The sequence below is a fragment of the Strix aluco genome, chromosome 18, assembly GCF_031877795.1.
Source record: "Strix aluco isolate bStrAlu1 chromosome 18, bStrAlu1.hap1, whole genome shotgun sequence".
NCBI classification, from domain to species: domain Eukaryota; kingdom Metazoa; phylum Chordata; class Aves; order Strigiformes; family Strigidae; genus Strix; species Strix aluco.
The window spans coordinates 11,519,325-11,542,536 of record NC_133948.1 but is presented as its reverse complement, the minus strand read 5'-3'; the positions used below and the strand labels follow the sequence as shown (position 1 = coordinate 11,542,536).

The window sequence follows — 23,212 nt, the reverse complement described above, 5'->3', positions numbered from 1 at the left end:
ATGTTGTGAGAATCTTGCTTACATCTACATAGGACTCTAAAAAAATGGCAGATGAGGGAATCTTTGCAGTGTGGATTCACTGATAGCTATCTTATTTTAATTTTCCAAATGGAAATTATTAAAAACAAGAACAACTGCTGGTACACTTTACATCCAGTAACTAAGCTCCATAATGGTCTAATACCTGGTATTTTTGTCAGACTGTTCGCTAGAGTATCTATAGAAATACTGAATCGTGTATCTAGGCCACTACAAAGGTGTATCTTTTTAATCTAAGCACTCATTTCTGAAGCCTGGTAAAGAGATGCTTGCAATGTAAGACTTGTAAAAAAAATGGCCAACTTGGATATGATTGTTTTCTTCTTCCTCTATCTTTCCTTAAAGAAAAAATTACTTGAGATAGCTTGAGAGACTGGAAGTGAAATTAATTGATAGCTTTTATTGTGCCAGTATATCAAATAGCAGATCAGCCTAGTTAGATCTCCTTCCTCTTTTTTGAGAACTCTAGATGTCAGGCAAGTGTTCTGTTCATAACGCCATGCTGCTAATGTGCAAACTTGTTGTTTCAAGGTGACATTTGTAATCAGCCATGAGATGCAAAAGAGATAGCATCAGTTTATTCTCTTTCTAAATACAAAATAAAGTCACTTGAGTTAGTTTAATGGTTCAAGCTGGAACTTACCATGTTGTGAGTTTAATTTTCTGAACCCTTAGAAAAAATATCATTGAGGTTGAAAGACCTAGAAAACAAAGTTTAAAGGAAAAAGAAGGATGATTCACTAATGAAAAAATTACTCCAAAATAATTCTTAAGTCTCTGCAGGTATTTCTGTGTATCCTGTTTTTCAGTCAGTGGTGCTGTACCCCTACTACTTTTCATTGTGACAATACTTTGTCCTTCTTTATAAACTTTTGCAATATGTATTTCTGTTGCAAAATATACGTTATAAGCTCTAAGTTGCTCTTCTGCCTTGTTCCTAGGGAAGAGAGGAAAGACCCCTTGTCTGCCCTAGCAAGAGAATATGGAGGATCCAAGAGAAATGCCTTGCTGAAGTGGTGCCAGAAAAAAACAGAAGGATATCAGGTAACTGTAGAGCTGTTTAACGTAGCATACTTCTAGCTGCAACACATTAGAATCTGCCAGTGGCATAAACCAGGCTGCTCCACAGTTGACTGCATAGATTGCAATGGCACTGGTATGTACTGTACTCTTTCTTGGAACACATGCTGCAAGTCCTAACCTAACTAACATTAATAGCTCTTTAGTCACTTCGGTCCATGTCAGTAACAGCTTTTTTCTTAAGGGGGCAGCTGACCTCTTATGGAGGCACTTTAAAACAGCCTTTTACAGATTGCACTTTTGAAACTGTAAGTGAAACTTTAGCAACTTAAGGTTTAAATTAATGTTTCCGAAATGCAGTTAGAATACCATTTCTCAAATTTCAGAGAATTTTTTTTGGATGGGTAATTAGTGTAGGTTTTCTTGGACCCTTCAGCGTGCTTCCATTTAGTGTCTATTTAGGGACAGTTGTTTTGTGAAGGTTGCATTGTCTTGCATTTTGAACTTCGCTTTCTACTGCGGTTCCAGAGGGGTTTTTTTCAGTTAGTCCAAATATTATCAGAAGCCAAAAGAACTAACAAGAAAACTATCCAGAGTTCTCCTGATTACATTATTTTTTCAAAAGAATAGTGGCTTCAGCAAACTAAACCAGGATGTTAATAGTCTGACCATGATGTATTTGTTTGGTTAACTTGTATTGAAAGTGTTTGGAGTTCCCAACACAATCCTCAGTTTAAGAACTTTACTCTTTCCATGACTTGAGACTCACAATGCAGGAGGAAGTTGAGAGCCGCATAACAGGATGATCGCCCATCCATAGGAAAAGTCGTCTTTCAGTACAATGGACAGGCTTGTGATATAAGCCCTCCCCCCTCTTCCTGTGGCACGTCTAGTACTAAACTGTGCTATTTCTGAGGATAAGCTTCTTTGTGGAAAGAGCCTTTCTCCTTCCCCACATTTTAAAAAAGGCAGGATGTTATATTTCTTTATAAATCCTCCAAAACTGAATGCAAAAATATTTTCCCATATTGTCTTGAAATGAAAGATGAATTTGACAGCTTTCTTATCTGGTTAGGAAAAGTAATAGAAAGTATTCCAAACTTTTTATTCTACAGTTGTGTGCACATGCAAGGGCATGCTTTTGTTTATATAGATTGCTGCTTATAATTACTTGAGTTTTATAAACACTGGTGGAAGAATACGTTTTGAGACTCACTGTACTTGCTTCAACAATTGTAATATGGTTTTCTGCTTGTGTTGCTACTGAGAAACCATAGCATATAGCATCTGTAGAAACAGTGCATGCCTTCTTTTGAAAAAGTAAGATAATATCAGAAGGTTATATTAAGTTAGTTTCTGGTGAAGAATGTCTTTTGCTTTAGGAACACTCATTTTTCATTTCTCTGTTGTACAGAATTTGATTATTTTCAGCATCCCCTGAAATTCAGTTCTGGTTGAACACCATGTTGGTGGTGTTCTAAAGTTTTAAGCATATCTAGCATTGTATTCATTGTGAGTAGTGCTTATCCAGCTTTCTGGTGTCTCAACAATGTTATCAATACCAGATAAGGATTTTTTTTTTTTTAAATTGGAACTTTGCTTACGTTTTCATTTTATTTTAAAACTACGTGGATTCAAAACTGACAAGCAGTAAACAAACATCAGAATCATGAACATCTCCCTTCCTCATTCAGTCCTACTTAAGGTACTCTAGCTCGCTTCCTCCTTTCCTGTCACCCAAATACTGACAGGGTAACTTTTCTTACATCCAGCTCCTCCTAGTGTCTTATACTCTGCCACAGTTCTCTTTTATCCCCAGCATTTCCCATCATTATAACTTCTACTTTTCTTCTACACCACTGTTTGCTTTTGTTTGGCTTAGCATCTGGGCAAGAGCCAGCACATGCTTTGTAGAGCTACCTGCGTGCTGACCAACCAGCTGTCTTCTGTCTCGGAGCTGCTGCGTGAGCCACACAGAACTGAGGAGTCCTAAATACCCCAGCCTTTTCCTCTCTAGGAATAGCAGTTGGTCCACTTCGTATCTAGTCACCAATTTCTATCCTGTTACTAATTTAAATCAATGTTACCTATTATTTATTTAGTTACAAATATAAGAGGTTGAAGGAAAAATACCTCCAAATTGAGTTTGTGACAAGTTCTAAAATGACCTGGAAGAGTTTAACCACAACTTAGAAACAAGGACAAGAAAAAGGGCATCTTAGAAGGCTTTTGTTTCGGATTACTTCTTTTGTGAATTTTGTCCTATTCATATTATATCAATTTGTTTCTAATGCAAATCTAAGTAAACTACCAATATTTAAGTAAAGCTCAGCCCTGTGAGCCAGTATTTTTCAAGTGTGTCTTTGCCAACATGTTTACTTGTTCATCAGTTGCCAACAACAATCACTTTTCTGGTCTTGTTTTCTCCTTGTGACCTGGAGGTGATGTCTCACCTGTGAAGCTGTAGTTTTTTATGCATACATGTATGTAAAACATTTATAGGAAATTACTTCAGCTGTTGGTGTTTCATAGAGAAGATGCAACCATGCACACTGAGTTAAAGCCCCATTTCTAACAGAGCCATTTTTGCTCCTGGCCTTGTTTTACCTTTCATTTCTGGGATTATATTTTGCACTGGATATTGGAGGATAGTTGAATCTTTGGTTTATATATGAACTAATAAATAGTAGTCACAGAAATAGCTAGATACAAACCTTAATTTCAAAAATTGTTTCAAGTGTATAGGGTTACAGGTGAGCTGCCAGTGTCTTAAAATGTTAAAACCAAGGTACGACATAGTTGGCATACCCTTATTAATGAGCAGAGGCATACGGCTGAAAGTTATTCTCTTTGTAGGCCAGCTGTAGCTCTTGAGCTGCTTTTTATTCCATGTGTGGAAAATACTAAAGGAGGGAAAAAAAACACCAAAAAAAACACCAAAAAAACAAATGACAAAACACACCAAAGTCTGTACTGTTTCAGAGAGAGAAGGTTTCCTTTATTGACAAGGTACTTGTGGAGAATACAGTGCTGCTTAATTGCTTGGTACATTAGTTGGGGTTTTTTTTGTCTGCTCAAGTTAAATGGAAGAAGAATAATTTTACTCTCCTATCCCCTCTAGGAAACTACTTTCAAGGTTTTGATTAAAAGTCTTAAGTATCTCTGTTTTAGAAGCTTGAAATTTTGTGACTGCTAAATAATTAAAAAATGTTGGTGTGGCAAAGCTCTAACTTCAGCACATTGTAGTGGAAGAATTTTATTTAAAGCCCTTCACACTTTCACAGGCATTTATGCCAAACTGTGCTTTACACTTCTGACAAATGTATAGTTCCACATAGCAGAATCTTTAAAGGTATTTTAAGACTTTGTCTTTTGTGGATGCATTATGATAAACAAGGTAATACCTAACCCTGTTAAAAAACTATAATAAATTACTTCATTGTGCAGTTTTCTTGGTTTATTCAAGCAAATTTGGAAGGGAATAAATGAACAGATCTCTTGCAATGTAGTTGCTAAACAGTATTTAACTGTGTTCCAAATCTGATATATTTTGAAAGAGTACCTCAATAAAAAAAAATAAGGTTACAATAGCCAATGAAAATAAGAAATTCTTACTGATGTAAATAACTATGGCTTTTTCTCTTACTATATTGTTGCTTTTAATATACATGCTGTCTGATGTTGTTTGCAAGCAGAATTTCTCCCTGAAGCTTAGGTTTGGAGAATGGTGATCTTCAGAAGGTCATTGCAGAACTAACAGCAGGCAGGTTCTGTATTAACTTTCATCTAGAGCCTGTTCAGTCTACATAGTATTGCACTCACTAAGTTACTGAGTTTAATTATATTCAGAGCTGAACCGATCCCTAAGCTGTGAAAGAGGGGAGATGCTCTCTTGAGATAAGGGTGGGGTTTTTAAGCATTTAGATAAAGGAGGAGAGAATCACCTTTAGTTTCCAGATGAACAGGCACAAAATACTTGAAATTCGATCATGTGTTAGCTTTGCTCAGGATCTGACATACTGATTCAGAGTACAGTGCCAAGTGCTGCATTTTCCAGAGAGAAGAGAATCCTCCTGGCTCCTCTAAAATATGTGCAGTGTCATAAAACTGTCATAAATACCAGATATCTTCAAAGCATAAAGTAATCCCATCCAGCTGTTACGAAGCATTTACCCTAGCTGGAACACAGCTACTTTCATTTTGACTACACAAGTAATAAAAGCCCAAAAAAGGATGTGAGCATGCATGTTTCATGTTAAGAAGGGGACCAATAAACAGGATACACACATCCTTACCCGTTCTTATCTATAGCAATATTTCAATTTATTTTCCATTTTTTGGCAGCATTCTGAGAGATAATTTACTTCCAGAAGTCTGACACCAAAAAAGCAATTGTCACAAGATAGCAGCAAGAATAGACCAAATTGTTTTTTTAACCCTTCTTTAAGCTTTCCATGCTCCCTAATTACAGATACGCTGGAGGACCTCGTTAATGTAGCCTTGTAGTACCCATCCTCTAATTCATGCAATGTTGCTTTTTTCTGGAAAGACCACCTAATTTTTTACCTCTTATACAGATCAATGCTACATCTCTTACAAAAAATTTAAAACTTACTATCTACGTGGCAGCAATAAACAATAAAATTGTTTAGTGATTGAACAGTGTGATTGAGTATGAATGTATGCTAAGTGCACCTTGAAATCAAGCAATGCTTCCATTTGTACTCAAATAGTAAGCGTCGAACAACAAAGCTAAAGGTAAAAGATGGTTTGGGTTGCTTTTTTTAAAACCTGTTCTTATATACACATATCTTTATCAACAGTAAGCTAGATCATATTCTACTCAAAATATTATATTGATTTTTTAAAAAGCACAAAAAGAGAACATGACTGTGTGCTTATGTAAGCTTGTGTTCAAATAATGATTCCCGAGTGTTCATGCTTTCCCTGGTGCTGTCTGGTTGATTCATCAAAGCAGTCAGGCTGCCAAAACACTTCTCTCCTTGGTTTAAGCTGTGATGCTTTAGCCAAAAATTGTTGAGTTAAGGAAGGACATGCTTCCTTTTTCTGTTTAGATTGGATTCTGATACAAGAGAAATGTCAACTTGTTAGACTTAATTATGACAAAATTTAGAATAAATTATTAAGCTGTCTGTATTTCTGTAAGTGCTTCAAATATTAATGTCCAAAGCTGCTATTGTGTTTTTTTGAGAATGACTGCTCCTTTTATGGTTCTATTTTGTGCTGAAATTGAAAAATAACATCTTTGGTATGGAAAGAAATATTAACAGTCAATATTTAAGGGGTTTGATGGTTTATATTTGCCATTTTCTGCCTTTTCAGAAGTTAGGATTGAAGAGGCAGTAGTTGGAACTGCTGTTAAGTCTATTCCAGAAATACTTTTATGTTCTTACCTACTGCCAGAAGTACTGATAGCCTCAGCTATAATCCATGATTTGAGAATCAGTCAATCCTGATTTAATGGAGCATAGATAGGAGTTGTTTTGTAGTTTACCTTTCTAATTTTTTTAAACAGATACTCTTTTATTTTGTGTGTGTATGTGTCTTTAAAAGCTTTTAATAGTAATTTTCTGCCATGGGAAGAAGCCTGCCAAGGTCTGTACACTTAAACTTCAAATCTTGTTTTAATGGTTTAATATATTATAGTCAGAATCATATTAATGCTTTTGCTTTCTCAGCCCACTTATTTCATTAACTAATACAACAGAGACATGAACACATGTTTTTATTTTCTCCATGTCCTAACTCATTTGTGAGCCAAACTGAGTTAGGATGTGGGAACCTTTCCTCCTTGTGCAGAGCCAGGGATGGAGAAGAAGCTGCTATGCAGCGTGCTCCTCTGCTCGAATTGTACTATACATAGTTCAGGGAGATTGAAGACAGCTGTGGATATGTCCGCCGAAGAGATAGTTAAAATAACTTTGTTCTTAGTTTGTAACTAAGTTAGAAACCGTGTTTTCTATAGTTGGGGTCTTTTGGTGTTTGTGGGTTTCTTTAGCTGTGGAGTTTGGGGGGGGGAGGGGGGGGGGGGAAGTTAGTTGAATCACTGGGTTATAATAGTTAATATCTGTTTCTTGCTTTTTTAAAAAATAAAGGTATTTTCACTGACTGCAGAAGACCCTCAGTTAATTTAGGATTATTGCAAAAAGCAATAGGAGACAATTTCAAAATTAGCACTGAACTGGTTAAAAACACTTTGAAATTGTGAATTCTAGAAAAGTCAGAGGTTGGGAGAGACCTTAGACTGACGTTATGCAGAGCCCTGTTAAGCAGTCTGGAATGTTTCTAGTGAGGGAGATTCCTCCACTTCTCTGGGCAACCTATTCCAATGCTTAATTGTTTCATGGTGAAGACTCCATCCCTTGTAACTGCCTTTTAGGCATTGGAAGACTCTGATTACATCTCTCCTGCATCTTCTTTAGGCTGAACAAACAAAATTCCTTCAACCTTTCTTCATCTGTCAAGTTCTCTAACCATCTAATCATCATGGTAACTCTCTGCTGGACCCTTTTTTATTCTTCAATGACTATCTTGAACTGGGGGGACCAAAGCTCTATATGGTATTCTAGATGCAGACTGACAAGGGCCCAGAAGAGTGTAAGAATCCCATCTATCGATCTGCTGCCTGCACACTTAGTGATGCAGCTCAGGATACAGTTTGCCTTCTTTACTGCAAGGATGCACTTCTGATTCATGTTCAAATCCAGTTCATTTACTGTTTAACCACTATTGTATTTCAGCCTAAGCTGATGGATCATTTTGTTCCTATTGCATTTCAACCTTGTTTCAGGAAGAATCTTCTTACTCTTTTTTTTCTATGTGAGCGCAAGGGAATACTCGCTTTGTGGTGAGTGCTCCTACTCTGCACTTTGCAGTTTAATAGGAGCTTGTGTCATGCTTGAAATGGGTTTTGGTTGTGGATCCACCTGGGTGTTCCCCTACCATCTTTTCTTCCCCTCTTTGTCATGGCTGTAGAATGAACTATAGAATTTGGTCTGTTTAATTATGTAAAATGTTACGTTCTTATGCTCAGTCTCTAGAAAATTCTTACAAATTTTTAACTCTATTTTTTATTCCTGGTTGAAAAGTGTCTTCCACAGATCTTTTGACGAAAACAGCCTGTTAGTTAACTCCTTTTGTTAGAATTGCCTTTTTAAAAAAAATCTCTCCCAAATACTAGATGTGACTTCACTTCTACCCTAAGTATTAAACATTAATAGACAAGGACTGATAAATCTACTTCTAGTTCACCTATCTCTAGAAAAGCTTATTCCTCATTTGACAATTTATCCTAAAGTATATCCTTCAATTGCTTTAATACTTTGTGGTCTGAAATGGCTTGAAGAAAAATTCCGAGTTAGATTCCAGGAGAATTCTCTTAATAGAGCCAATTACTTAATAAAAGCAGTAACAAAGAAGAAATTATGTCAGAGATTTTAGGCTGATGTTCTGTTTACTGTCAATTCTTTGAGAAATAAGAGCTTAATGCAAGATTGATTTCATTATACTGACCAAGCTTTTTCAAAAAACCACAAGTAGTTAAAAGCATTTGGGAAATAAAGTTGCGCTGTATTTAAATGTGCCAGTTATGTGCTCAAAGCCCTACATAAAAAATTAAATTTTCAGTTTAAATGACAGTCTGTGGAGTTTCTAGATTTGTTTTTTATTGTCTGACCAATATTATACTTTTTTAGTCTGAGAGGTAATAATAATTCATAATGCTCAGAGCAATTGAAAACAGAAACCGGTCCCTTTTAATTGTTTCCTTCCGCTGTATTTAAATCAGCTTCTCTGGATACATTAAGATTCTTGGATGATGGGTTTGTTTTCTGCTTGTTGTCTTAATAATAAAAGCTGGACCCTACAGGACGATTTAGAAAAATAGGATATTCCAAGTTCTTTTTGAGAACCAACAAACTTGTGAGTGAACTTTTTTTTAAGTGGCCCTTTTTTTCCAGTGTTTATATTCAAAATTCAACATTCTATGGAGGCTACTAATATTTAAAGTGAAATTTTTAGTTTATACAACTATAATGTTTAAAGGAAGATGACGTTCTCTTGTTTTAGTTTAATTTACTGTTTTCAGCACAACTTTATCCTGTTTTTCTTGCTCACATGTTGGGGTGAGGGAGTATACTTATAAAACTATGAAAAAAAGTTTCTAGATTTTGGAGGTGAGCATTCCTCCTGGTTTTTAAATCATGTGAACAGTTCTGTCTTCAGCCCCAGTTGTTCTGTAGGTCTATTTTCTAGTGCATCCAGACTCTTTTCATACCTTGCAATTTCTTTCTTCATATATTGTGAGCACAAATCTGCCTTCTTCATCCACAGGGTCAAACCTCAGGTGTGTGTTCTGATTATCTCATACTCATCACTGCAGCATTCTATTTCCTAATTTTGATGAATGCATTCTTGCCTGTTGATGTCCATCCTGACTGTTGCAAAGGTCACTATTTCAGCTCATTGCTTTAACGGTATTGCATTGTTTGCATCTTCTTTCTCTGTGCTTCCTCACTTCCAGTATAAGCTGTTGTTCTTACTTTGAAGGCTGTGTACCCTTCCGAGATCTCATCTGTGCTTCAGTGATGCTGGTGTTTAGGCTCAGACTCTTAAATTTTCAAATAAATATTTCTGTGCTTCTTCTGAAATGTGTGGAGCAATCTGGGAGATGAAAAAGGCATTGTAAGCTCTGTGAGACAAGGTACCATCAAACTTTATTTGTACAGTGACTGGTTTGATGGACTCCTGGTCTATGGTAAATAGAGTATATTCTGCAATAATAACAATTCAACAGGTACTTGTTGAAACTATATGCAGCATTAAGTCACTAGATTGGAAACTGGTGTGCTAGAAACTGTTAATCAGATTCAGCAGTGCTTCAGTATTCCTCCTTACTTTAATAAGGAATCTCTCTATCCTTGTAGTCCTGAGACTTAAAAATTTGCCAATGCTCTTAGTAGCTTTAACTAGTATGATTTTTTAAAAAAAAAAAAATAATAGTTTGGCTCTACGTATGTCTGAGCAGATGTGTGTTTAACTTAACTGTGACAATGCCAACGTACATCTTTCCCATCTCCTTCCCATATCTCTTGGCCATGCTGAGGAAGGACAGAGAATATTTCAGTGAAGGGGTGAAAACTGAGTTTTTTCTCCCTCAAGAGATTGTATAGCAAAGGAAACATGATCATTCACATTTGAATTTTATAACTAGCTTGTCACAGATGACTGTGACAATTAGAAACCCCTCTCCCTGCCATTATCCATCTTATTGATACAGATGTCATCGGAGGCATTGCTGGTTACAGGGCAGGGGAAAGAAATTTTCAAAAAGTAACTTTTTAAACAGACACAAGTAGGAATTTATTGGCCTTAACAATCTGCTACTTTTTCCCTTTTTTCCTTAAAGCCCCCCATGTGTTGCATTTGTTTGCCTAATTTAAGTAACATTGAAAAAGTTTTAACCAAGCATTAATTTAAATCCAATTTCCTGTCTCTCTTGAGGAGAAAGGAGGGAGAGCTTCTTTTTTTTTTTTTTTTTTTTTTTGCTTTTAGATTTTCCCACCCCTGTGGCTTGAGGAAGCTGTGTGAAGAACATGTTCCCACAGACTGGGGGTCTCCAACAATGACATTTCCGTTTGCAAGCAGGCAGCAGGACGGCAGGCGAGGCTCAGACCACTGCCTTGGGCATTGTGAGCCTGAGCACGTACGCTTACGTCATCAGAGCTTGAACCTGCATTTGGTGGACTTTGTATAAAAAGTGCTAAAGCTGAGCAGGAAATAGAGATTTCCCTCACATTCTTCTAGAAATTGCCTTTGCTTTTGTTTTTTTCCTCTGTTGGAGGGCATTGCGGTTGTTTTCCACTTGTAATTCAAGCCATTGGTTTGACAAGAAATACAACTGCCTTTGTTGTCAGCCTGCGTGGCACAGTAACACTGATTCTGAGTGGAGTTTTCTGCATTAGGAATGACAAGTTTTTGTGTCTTGTCAGAGACAGGTGATGACTATTAAATTGCTGTGAGGTGAAAGGTTGACTTGTGTGATTGTGTTTCTGCAGTTCTGTGACTGGAGGTTAAGGTTCCTGCTACATTAAAATTTTATAAATTAAGTAGGGGAGCTGGCTAGCTTCTGCTTCAGCCCAGTTAAGTGAGGTAGATATTAAACCATATTTATATTTCTCCATAAAGGTCTAAAAGATAAACTATGACATGTTGTCACTGGCTGTTTCTTAATTAGAGTTTAAACTGACTGCTATCCACTTAGCCTCTTCACCATTGTTTGACTGCCAACAGCCAAGTATACAATAATTTAAAAGGTCACTGAGGCATCTTGTTCATAACTTGGACCTGCCTGACTCTTTTTACAATAGTATATATAGTCTCAGGAGATGCGTTTACCAGTGCCACTGAGTTTCCTACTGGAACTAAAAGATCAAGAAGTGCAAGACTGCAGTTTTCAGTTTCAGTTTCAATGCCAAAAATAATGATTCCCTGACACTGTCGGTGTTAAATCTGTTGGAACATCTTTATTTCCAAATGAAATTTAATTTTTGTTTGTGATCTTGTTCATGTATATTTCTTATAGAAATGGTTTTTTTAGAAGAAAAAATATTTGTCCTCATCAGTTAGGAATTTTGTCTGGATATTAATGCAGTAGAAGCAGAAAAGTAAAATCTTATATTAACAGAGATACTTTCTGTTTCAGGGATTTTAGGCATACATCTCTAACTTGTTTGCTTTTCTATCTTGGTGTGTATACCCTTACCCTCTCTAGCATGTTTAACACCTTTTAACACACGCATTTTGCACATTTGGCGGGGGGGCAGAGCTTAATATTACCTGAAATTAATATATAACTGATTTTCTTATCACTAAATGTTTCTATTGTTCTCTGTAGTAGTGCTTTTTATTTTCTTAGCACAGAACTTTAGTATTAGGCTGATCAGTTTCTCTGCTGGTTACTTCAAAGGTATTTAAAAAAAAAAAAAAAACAAAACAAAACAGCATAAGTATTGGTGAATTGGTAGAACTAGTACTTGTTAGATTATGATTTTAATATTGTTTATATTTTTTTCCCTTCAAGAATATTGACATAACAAACTTCAGCAGTAGCTGGAATGATGGCTTGGCTTTCTGTGCAGTCCTCCATACTTACCTCCCAGCCCATATTCCCTATCAAGAACTAAACAGCCAGGACAAGGTAAGACATTAAAAATCCCATTCCTGGGATTGCGAGGCTGTATAATCAATATGAGTTAATAAAGAAGAATGAAGAAATTTCAGTTCTAAAAAAACCCAGTATTACTGGGAACCTTAACTGAAAAACTTCAGACTACCTTACTGCTGTTCTTATTATAACCTTTTAATGTTATGAGATCTTTGGATTAAACCAAACTTTGTATCAGATATAAGAAAAATAAATAACAGAAGTTCATAGATTTAAGTCCGAGGTATTTTATTTAACCCAAAGAGTTGGGAGATGTTTTCAGTTCAGTTTTTGGAAGCAACAAAGGTTTCAGTTTAAAGACTTTAAATCTGTCAGATTCTTATCTTGACATATTTTGTTCATCTCTTTCAATATCACAAGGACGTTATTTCATCCTAGTTTCTTATACTGATAAGTGCCTCTTCTCAAGTGAGATGTATCAAATAAAGGTAAACTAGACTGCAGAGTAATCTGTATGTATTCTAGTGTGCTACAGTTAATACCTACTGGTGTGTTATCTGGAGATATATTATTAATGATAATACATCAGTAAAAAGTTTCATTAATACATGAAGAGATTTTTTTTATTTATGCTTTTTAAATAATAAATTATCTACTCTTTAGCATTTTATAACTCAGTCATTCTTCACTAACAATCATTTTTTAGCATTATCTTTTGAATGAGGAATGACTAAACATTTTCTGTAAATTTTTGGATAATATTAGGACATGTTCATTTTTATGGCTCTTATTGCTATAGTCAAATTATAGACTTCATTTGATGCAAAAGTAGCAGCATTACTATGAACATTCTTAATACCAGTTTTATTATGTTTGAAGTAGTATTTCCTTGGTTTCTAACATGTTTTTATATCTCATGCAGAGAAGAAACTTCACTTTGGCTTTTCAGGCAGCTGAAAGTGTTGGCATCAAGTCTACTCTGGTGAGTTTTATATGCATACTGAATGAATTATGACCCATTTATAAAAATGAAATTATTCTATTTTGTACTTCTGAAAGGTTTTAATGCTTTATCCTTAAAAATAGCAGCAGATGAGCTCAGCTAGAGGTTATTGCCCCTGTATCATACTTGACTGGAAAACATAAAAGATACTCCCTACCTCACTGGCTTTGTTTAATAAAGCCGCTGTCATCAACAGCTTAAGCTTACGTGTTTTTTGCATTAAATAGTGACTGAGATACAGACCTGTAGTCCAGCAGCTGCAACAAAGGCAGCAGCATGATAGCCTATAGCAGATAAACTCTTAAGCTGTAAAAGGAAGATTCACCAAAACTCATCTCCCAGTATCGTAAGAAATAATAATAAAGGCAATGGATTTGTGTGAGAATAATTTGAGAAATAGTGATGTGATACAAACTTCAAGAATTCATTAGCTCTCTCCTGTCTGACCTACTTTCAAATTATTTGGGTTTTTTGGAGTTCTGGAGGTGCAAATCAAGCTATGTAATTTGTTCTTTTGCTCAGTGTAACATGAGAGTCAAGATTTACTTAAGTTTAGACTTCTAATTTGTCATAATTGTAAATATAAGGGTTTTTTCAATTTTTGTTTATTATAAGCTTTCTTACACAAATTTTAGTTTAATAATATTAGTTTTCAATAGCATAGTATTTACTAAAAAAGGAAGATTTCTGAAGGTATGGAATTGGGAGTATCCCAAGCCCTTGTGAATAATCACAAAAATTCAGCTAAAATTGCCAGTATCAGAAATGATACTTAAGTGATACTTTTGTAACCTCAATTCCAACAAAGTTGCCATAGTTAGCAACTAATAATACAACAGAGTCAGACATTTTTAAAAATAACACTTTCCTTGATCCTTATCAGCACTTTTACCCCTCCAGCATTGTATTTGCTGACAGTGGCAGTGCAACTGTTGGGCTTTTGTACTTCAACTCTGTCAGTGATTTGAAACATGGAATTTTCTTGCTAAGTGCTGATGTAAGAACTAGATTGTGAAGAATAACCAGTAATTCTTACATAATTCATCTTTAGTCTAAATGGTGTCTGTCCTTTCTTTTTGTAATGTACTTAATTACAGACACTCTAAAAAAGCAAATTGAATGGAATTAAATCTTCGAAGTGCAAATTGTATCCATCTTAAGGGTTTAGTATCTATTTACATACCTGCATACTCAGTGTGTATGATGGATAAGTTTGTGGATTTTTTTTTTTCCTTGTCCATGTTACATGGCTGGAGGGTGAAAAAGGGTGTGAAAACTACTGTATGTAAATAGTAGTGATAATGTAGGGGGAATTTATTTGTTCCTTGAATAAGGAAGTGTTCAGCTGCTTTCATGTGGAAAATTTAAAAAGAAATTACTTTCTCTTTTTTGAGTTCTGGAGGTTCCTGGGCTCAAAGCTTACAAAATACAGACCCTTACAGTAAACAAAAATTATTAGAAACTACATCACTGTTTTCCTCTGTACATGTGCTGAAAAGGGTAGATCAGGCTTTGTTTACCCTAATTATTCATTGGCAATCTGGTATACTGTTAGTATGAAACACATGTGAACTGGCCTATCAGTTAGACACAAATTGATCGGTTTGTCTCTTGGATATACCCAAATTGGCAGTAAATGTCCCTCTTCCTTGCCTCTTTACTCAAAAATACATACAATCTAAAGTTCAGTAGTCTACTGTAAAATGGGATTCATTATTTATTGATGCTTGACTCTTACCCTGATACAAATTTTGAACTTCAGCTTCAGTTAGTATCTGGGCCTTGATTCTGTGACTCACCGTTCCTAGATAGATTGCATTGACTTGTGAGGTTGGCGTAGGGGTATGTGAACACTAAAGTCTTGACTACTTTACTAACTGTACTAAGCGGGGGGGCAGCTCAAGCATGCACAGCATTAGACATCTCAATCTTAAGTCAACAGAATAACTATCTGGAGATATGCTGTTCATAGGTGTTTACACTTTGTAAGTAATACAAAGATATATGGAAGAAAACAGAACTTTCTTCATCAATGCTTTAAATTGTGGAAACTTTACAGATTTACCATTCCCAGAAATTTGTAAAAACACTTATCACATTACAAGGTTATCATTCCTGATTTTGATCAATCTGTTTTCTGTGACAGGACATCAATGAAATGGTGCGAACTGAGCGTCCAGACTGGCAGAATGTCATGCTGTACGTTACAGCAATTTACAAATACTTTGAAACCTGAAACCATAATAATTCAGCAGATCCATGGGATAGAACCAACACGAGCTACCAGATGGAAATCTTGCTGAAATGCTAATCCCCATTTCACTGAAAACTGGCAACATTTGAGTCCCCTCAAACTTCAGTGACACTATCCTGGATTGCCTCAGATTGCTTCAGCTACTAAGCCTGGAAACAAGAGCAAGAACTTTTTGACACAATGCTTGGAATAACCCAAGATATTAAGCTATTCAGATTAATTATGTAGCCTAAAGAGCCTGGACTACTTATGTGCTGCCTTTCCAGCCAGACTTCCTGAAGCTTTCTTTCTTAGAAGAGTGAGATGAATGGATCCTCTAGCATATAGGAGACTGAATGTACAGATAAAGCTTTGAGAAGGAAAAGGATAACATGGCATCGTATTACTGAACTTCCTGTAGCATCCTGATACCACAGAATCTGAATATTCTACCCTCAGCATATGGCATCCCAATACAGTAGAGTTCTTAATGCCTTTACAGCTATTTTCCCACCTTTAAAGTGTGCACAATATTCTAGGAAAACAAGCTTTTATTCCATAATGACAAATTGAGTGGAAAAGTGCTCTCGATACCTCGAAAAATTTGGCACAGAAGAACTCTTCATTCTAAAGCTTCGTTATAAGCCTACCTCTGTCACAGTGATGTGGCTTCCAACTTTATCTTATGGATTGTGAAGACTAGCACATACAGCTCCTGGTTGTCAGGGTACTCTATACTTCAAGGAATCTGTCCAAACTCCCTGTGCTTCCATTATACCAGAAATGAATCAATAATCAACCCTTGTATGGCTTGATCTTTCCTCTCTTCCTCCTTTGCCTGTATAGCACACACAGCTACCCCAGGCTTTACTCTACAGCAATACAAGCATACATCATGGATTTCTGTGGTAGAATTTTGGAACTGGGATAGCATTTCCTCTGCAGAGATTTTCAATAAGATGTAATAATGAAGTAGTTTGTCTCAAAATCCAGCTTTGCCATGTTTTCTGTGTGTTTTCCATTGATCTTGCACATCCTCATCTGACTGACAGAAGGTGAGACATTCTCTGACAAGAACTATGGAGGAACTGATGTAATGTGTATACACCCAGTAGTCTCGAATATTGCGTGGAAATGACTCATTGTCACAAGGAAGGAACTGAGAAACTTTAGTCTGCTCAACTTCTATTTTCCTAAAATGTACCTGAATTCATGTAACAGCTCTCGGGCAAAAGAGTTCAAGTAAGTGCCTTAGCGATCATTGAATTGATACATCCTGGCACTTGTGCAGAATGTTAATGGCTCAGAATGATTTCATATATCCATTTGTCATAAGCTGTTTGTTGTAATCTTGTTTGTCAAATCAAGGGAAATCTTCACCCTGTCATTGCTTCTGCCTCTTACTTTTCTGAATACTTATCAGCAGTTAAGCCACAGGTGAACATCTCTCATTAATATTAAGCAGAAGCCTACTTTAGAAGTGAGTTCTGTAACAACTGCTATTTATAAGCACATGCTCTTTCAACACAGTAACCCTGTTATAAAGAAAATGAATCTGCCATTCCTATGGTGCTCTTATGACTGTTAAGGACAGTTTGAATGTCATAGATGTTAACCCAGTGAATGCGACTGCTTGGCATCTGTGAAACTTCATCATGGTATAAAAGCACAGATTTAACTCAAAATTATTGCCAAATCCAAAAACCTATCATCTGAAGAACATAGCCCATGTTGAAGAGTAATAATTCAGCATGTCTGTAGCAGCTAGCATTGTACAAAAATGTACTCTTTCATTAATATGTGCCTGTGAGAATTACGAAAATTACTTAATCTATGGTGAGGGCCTTTGGAGAAGTTTTCAGAGCAGCAGTGTCTAATACATTCTTACAGTTCTTTATAACCCCAAAAGTAGCTAGATACCCTCAGATTATTAATTAGTGCATTTGAAGAGCCAACGTAATCTAAAGACAATTGTTGCAAGAGAGGCTTCAAGTGAAAAATCTTCAGTAACAGGTTTTAATAAAAGTCTGAAATACAATTCCTCTCCCGTATATTTCTTCAGAAATTTTTGTTTACTTCATTTCTTCAAATAAGTTTCAATAAGAATAGACTTATTGGAAATACACAATTACTGTCTCCTGTTCTATCTCCTAGTACTGAATTCCAGGTTTTGCCAATTTCTGTTTAAAAAACCATTCATTCTTTGAACTGACATCCTTAGCTATGATTGTTGTATTCATTGCCTTAGATTTTTAAGAAAACATTTTTCTAATGAAAAGAATAGCATTTGTTGGTCTAAATGCACTCATGACCTGTTTTGCTAAGGTAATTTGAGCTTTAAGCTGATTTTTTTTCTGTCAAATGGTTAACCTTATTTACCTGAAATGTTGTATTAGTCCTTAACTGAAATAACACTAATGGCATAACCTTTTGAAAAAGGGAAAATCACATTTTCCAGATACTTTCTGTTAAAAAGATAAGCTGCTAGTCTTCATGGAGAGGGAGGGAAAAGATATTAGTAATTATAAAAATGATCATGTTTTGAACTTCAGAGCTCTGTAAACTTCTTCTTGGCATGATCTGTCTGATAAACCTCTGCTGAATTCATAATCTGTAAAGGAATATTTGGCTTCATGAAGAGTTTCTTTATAATGATTTATCTGAGCCTTTACATATAAGATGCTGCAGACGTGTGCAAGTGGAGGTAATGAAGCAATGGAAGATCTGAAACAAACATAATGCCCTGCTGCACTCTACAACATGTTTTTTCTGAAGGTTCAAACCACATTTAATTTCTCAAGAGGAAGAATAGCTGTAGCCCTTCTGGACGTGGATGATACTGTTCTGTTTGGTTCCTACTCATAGTTGATCCTGAAACAGCCTGGGGTTTTTTGTACGTACGAAGTGCAAGTTTATGCTGATTTACTTTCCTTTCTTTTTAATCCAGAAAGTATTTCTGAATGTACTAAAAAAAGGACAAATATTTTATCATCAATTTATATTATTGCATTTTAATATGTGCCTTGCAAATGCCTGTGCTGTAGTATATCAGGGTTACTCATTGCCAGCTGTAGGAGTCGGGTGGGCAAAAAAATGGAGCTGTAGAACATACTGATGCAGATACAGCTATATCATCTTCTGGATGCTATTTACTGAAATGCTCCATAGATTAGAGAGGTCAGTTTAGAGCCAGATATGTATTCAGTTTGGCTAGTTGTCATCCTGATGCAACATCATTAGCAATGAACCGAATGAACAGTTGTGGGGTTTTCATTACTGAAAGGGAAGGGATAGGAGGCAAAATTTAATTTTGGTTATTCGGTAAAATTCTGCCAGAGAGATTTTGATACGGAGTATCTAACAGTAACAGAACTGAGGTGACTTCAGAATAGTTTACATTTGATTTGGATTTCAGTTAGTTTTGTTTGATGGAGTTTGATTTGATTGTCTTCTATTTAAATAGAAACACTAATTTAGTATCTCTGGTCCTCACAAAGACCTCTCATTCTCATGCCTCTGAAAAATTGTGAGTGAAATTTTCCCTCTTAAAATTGTACTTGTGGATAGGTTATCCAGAATATAGTATTAAATTACAGCATATTCCGATGTAAACATAAATTTTTCGTATCTTTTGCATACAATATATTCCTCAAGTTACATGTAGCATGTCTGATAATTTTTTGTCTCTGATTTTGTAAAATATTTCCGCTGTTTGTGTTTTTCTGTAAAGTCCATCATCATGCTTTAGGGGCCCCTTAATTTGCCAGAGCTAAATGAACTCGGCTTTAATGTATTGGTGCAAACTCACGCTAATATCACTGGCAGCAGTTGTACTCTGGTTTTACATGCCTAAGGATAAATAAGTGTGGCCCTTGCTCTAATGATGCAGTATAGTGGTTTAAACTGCTGAGGATCTGCCTTAAGAATTTTGTAGTTGTGATGAAAAATTCTTATTGGCATCCCATTAATGATCTCAATGTTAAGTTCTTATCTGTTCTTTCAGTTCCCTGATTCAATACTTCAGACATTTGGATTCTGTTGCACCTTTTGCATCAAAAAAAAAAAAAAAAAATTACTTTTACTCAATTCACTCTATTTCTGTACAGTTTTGGCCCAGGGTACAAGTTTTATTTAGCCTAGTTTTAAACAAGATTATTTGGAAGTTGGAGATACAGAGAACCTGGGTGGTTTTCTTACTTTCTGTGTTCTGCTTGTGACTGGTTTAGGAATGCTGTCTGGTTTTCAGGTGGTATGTGACAATATCTTCCAAAGCTGCCCCCTTTGGATGGCTGGTGTGAAGCTATGCATAGGCTAAAGTTAAGCCTTTAAAACTGTGCTCATGTGACTCATGTGGTGACTTCTTATTTGCCTCTTGCAACTAATACAATCACAGCTTAACTGCAGGCTGCATCAAGCAGGAGCTCTTAAGAGGCAGAATTCTTCTGGGAAGGAAATCCAGTTGTACACCTCTACACTATTTTTTGCCTGTTGTGAATAAGACCCTTGCTGAGGTGGCCTAAGAAACAGGATTTTAAAATAGTAGTGTTCATGTACAGATTGATTTAACTATATAGTTTGTTTGTGATCCTTCCCTTGACTTGGTAAATATTTATTTCTATTTTATTTTTATGTTCTGCCAAGTTCTATTTCTGGAATTCTTTTCTTTAAGCTAGCATTAGTGTTATGAATACTTGGTAATATTAACCAGTTTGAGAAATTCTGTGGTGAGAAGTGGTATTAAAGTGTAGTCATCATCCACAAGTTCTGGACATGCCACCGTGCTTTCCCAAGTTAGTGTGTGTTGACTGGCAAAACACGTTAGAGCTGCTTAACTCTCTCTCCCACAACTTCCTTATTCCCCATATAGCCTACATCACCCCAGGGTGTCCATCAGGTGTTCTTGCCCCCAAATTATCAACTCCTTAGGTGAGTTAAGGGTTCATAGACATCTCCTAATATATTTCATTGTCCCTATTTAGAAAGGTATCTCTAATAGTGTTTCTGCTTTCAAAGGACAGTGGCTGACTGGGTTTTAAATTACTGTCTGCCTTGCTGAGCGTTCCCAGTCCTTCATTCATCTAAGTTTTTTCTGTTGTATTCCCTGATTTCAGTATCGGTGTTGTAGTACACTGTAATTGTCAAAGCCAAGATGTTGTAGCAAGTATGCTTTTGGTAATTAATGCTAAATAACTTAAAAGATCAAGGTTTGTACAGTTCTGATTTCTGTTAGGGTATTGATACAAGTGTCTTTTTTTCCTCATGTATTTGTGCTTGCCAGTTTTTGGCAAGGTCACTATCCTAGCCTCCTTAAATTAATAATTCTGTGATAGCAGAATTATTTCCTCACACTGAAACTTCAGAAAAACCTATGAATATCAGATGACTTCCTTCCAACTGACATTAGCTTTTACTTGGAACGTTCCTTACCTTTAGGCCACTGTCTGCCACAGAATTGCACATAAATTTCCCATCAGTTCCCAGCAGAGCTTGTGGATGCAAAATGGTAGGGTATTTTGGCAGAATATTACGGCAGCCTGATGCAATTAAGCTGGTTTCATTTTAATCCCCTATTTTCAGGGGGCTTCAGTTTAGCCAAAATCAGAGCTGAAATGTGGCACGTTTGTTCTCCACTGGGAAATATGCTTCTGTTTAATAATATTTTTATGCGATTGTATTTATGGAAATGGAAAGAAAAATGTCATGAAGCTAGTTTTGTTGCACTTTTCTAAGGCTTTTGTATTTTGCATAGAGTTCAAGAATATGAACAAGTTGTTCGGGGAAGTCAAGGCTTAAAACCTACTCTGCCCCAGCGTAGCGGCGTATCACGTGCGTTTTCATTCTAGTGATATGTTTATTATTTTAATTGCATGTAACTAGTGTATTTATATGGTAGTTAGGAAGCCCAGTGGACATTTCCTGCTGCAGAGGAGCCATTTGCAGTCCTGGTTCCACAGTTCATGAACTGACCTGTTTTGACAGTAGACTGCGTTTGCAATAATGGAAAAGTCAATTTTTGTTTCTGAACTCTATTTCAACAAATGGGGAGCAAGAGGCTCTTTTTTTCTTTTGTTGTTGTTCCATTGTTGAAATTCCTCTGGAGGCTTTTACTGGTTTCCAATTATTGCATATGTTCAATTAGGATGATTACTTGGGAATCAGTTCAGTAAAGAGGGCACAAGTACATGTAACATACTCAAGTAATTAATCCTTGTAATTTACAACATTTCAGTTTGTTAGAAACTTGTTTTTACGTGTATTGTAAGTCAGTTTTACTATTTTTAAGTAGCACTTTTATACATATCTGAAGGGGTTTTTTGAACAGGAATATTTTTTCTGTATGTTATCTAATGGGAAGAAAGTATAACACTACTAAACAAAGCATAGACTAGTTAGCCTCCAGACTGTAAGTTCATTTTAGGTCAGTAATGATCAAGAGTTGTACAGCGTATATGAAATCAGCGATCCCATTTAATATTGGACAACTCTCCAGATCAAAGTCAGAAGGGCATTAATTGGTACCCTCTAGGGTACTTTCAGTTCAGGTGTGAGGCAGAATTGACAGAACAGTGTGATGAACTTTGGACTTCATGAAATAACAGAATCTTACTGAGGTCTCAGTCTAACTTCACAGCACTGTATTGGATAAGGACTAACCTTGTTTGAGATGACACTGCAGCCAGTAATAATATTTCCTAAATAGCTATTTTTAAAGCTCATTTTCCATGGCCTTTAAAGATGATGTAAAAAAGTGATTCTTAAAAACTCTTCTCATCCATCCAACTTTTCTGGTTTGTATTGTTTTATACTCCCTTGAAACACAACTGTTAGACTGACCTAACAGTGCATGTATGGGTTTAGTAAATCTTGATCTAGACAACAAGCACTTTTCTTTTTTCCAGAACCCTTTCAAATGGTTTACACACACACATTGACATATATGGACATTTTACATATATAGAGAGGTTTTGCATAAATGTATATATGTACATATATATACACACTTATATACATGTGTGTATACATATATGTACATCTGCAGGTTCTTAACAAAACTGAACATTTTTCAAGGAGTGCTTGCGTGTTGAATACTTAGGGTGGTGTATGAGTGTATATATTTAAAAGATAAGGAGGAAAAAAATCATTTTGTTTGCTTCTGGTTAGAGCTGAGAAATATAGGTTTGAGGAGAATTTGGAAGTATGTTCAAATTGTATTTCACCCTGTTTCTGGTTTGAAAGGCACAAGCTGTTAATCATTGGAACTTGAAAGGTCAGCAAGCATATTTTAAGCTAAACCTTTTGGAGGACCAATATGCTTTTAGTTTGCAAGGACCACTAAAGATCTGGGCATTTACTTTCTCCATAATGTATTCTGTATGAGTATTTAGTATGTATGCCTTCAATTTGCCAATGTTGCCATGTTTTCTTCTTAATTATTCATGAAATAAAGATTGCAAATAGCAAAATGTGTGTTTGTTGTCTTGAGTGAAGCCACTACAAAAGGGAGTATTTTAATGCTATTTCTGGCACCGTGGTTTTTCAGGAGTAAATGTTACAGGAAGTAGTTTGCAGAGGTTTATATGCTATGGATGAGAAGTGCATGCGAATGATTTGCATGCATATAACCTCATGATTTTTTTTGGAAGTCATGTCACTTTTGGTATGCCAGCATACTTTACAGTATCTACCCCCAAAAGGGTTTTAAACGATTAAATGGTGAATAACAGAGAGAGAG

General features: G+C 36.0%; 1 protein-coding gene across 1 annotated transcript in view; it reads left to right on the top strand.

Moving 5' to 3' along the window:
- Positions 1-22,943, top strand: part of SPECC1L (sperm antigen with calponin homology and coiled-coil domains 1 like) — a 73,756-nt gene extending 50,813 nt beyond the window's left edge. The window contains exons 13-16 of the mRNA XM_074843695.1: positions 981-1,083; positions 12,161-12,277; positions 13,167-13,226; positions 15,394-22,943. Coding sequence (XP_074699796.1) covers positions 981-1,083; positions 12,161-12,277; positions 13,167-13,226; positions 15,394-15,483 — 370 coding nt within the window. The 3' untranslated portion in view covers positions 15,484-22,943. The remainder of the gene's footprint in view (positions 1-980; positions 1,084-12,160; positions 12,278-13,166; positions 13,227-15,393) is intronic.
- The last annotated feature ends 269 nt before the right edge of the window (positions 22,944-23,212 follow it).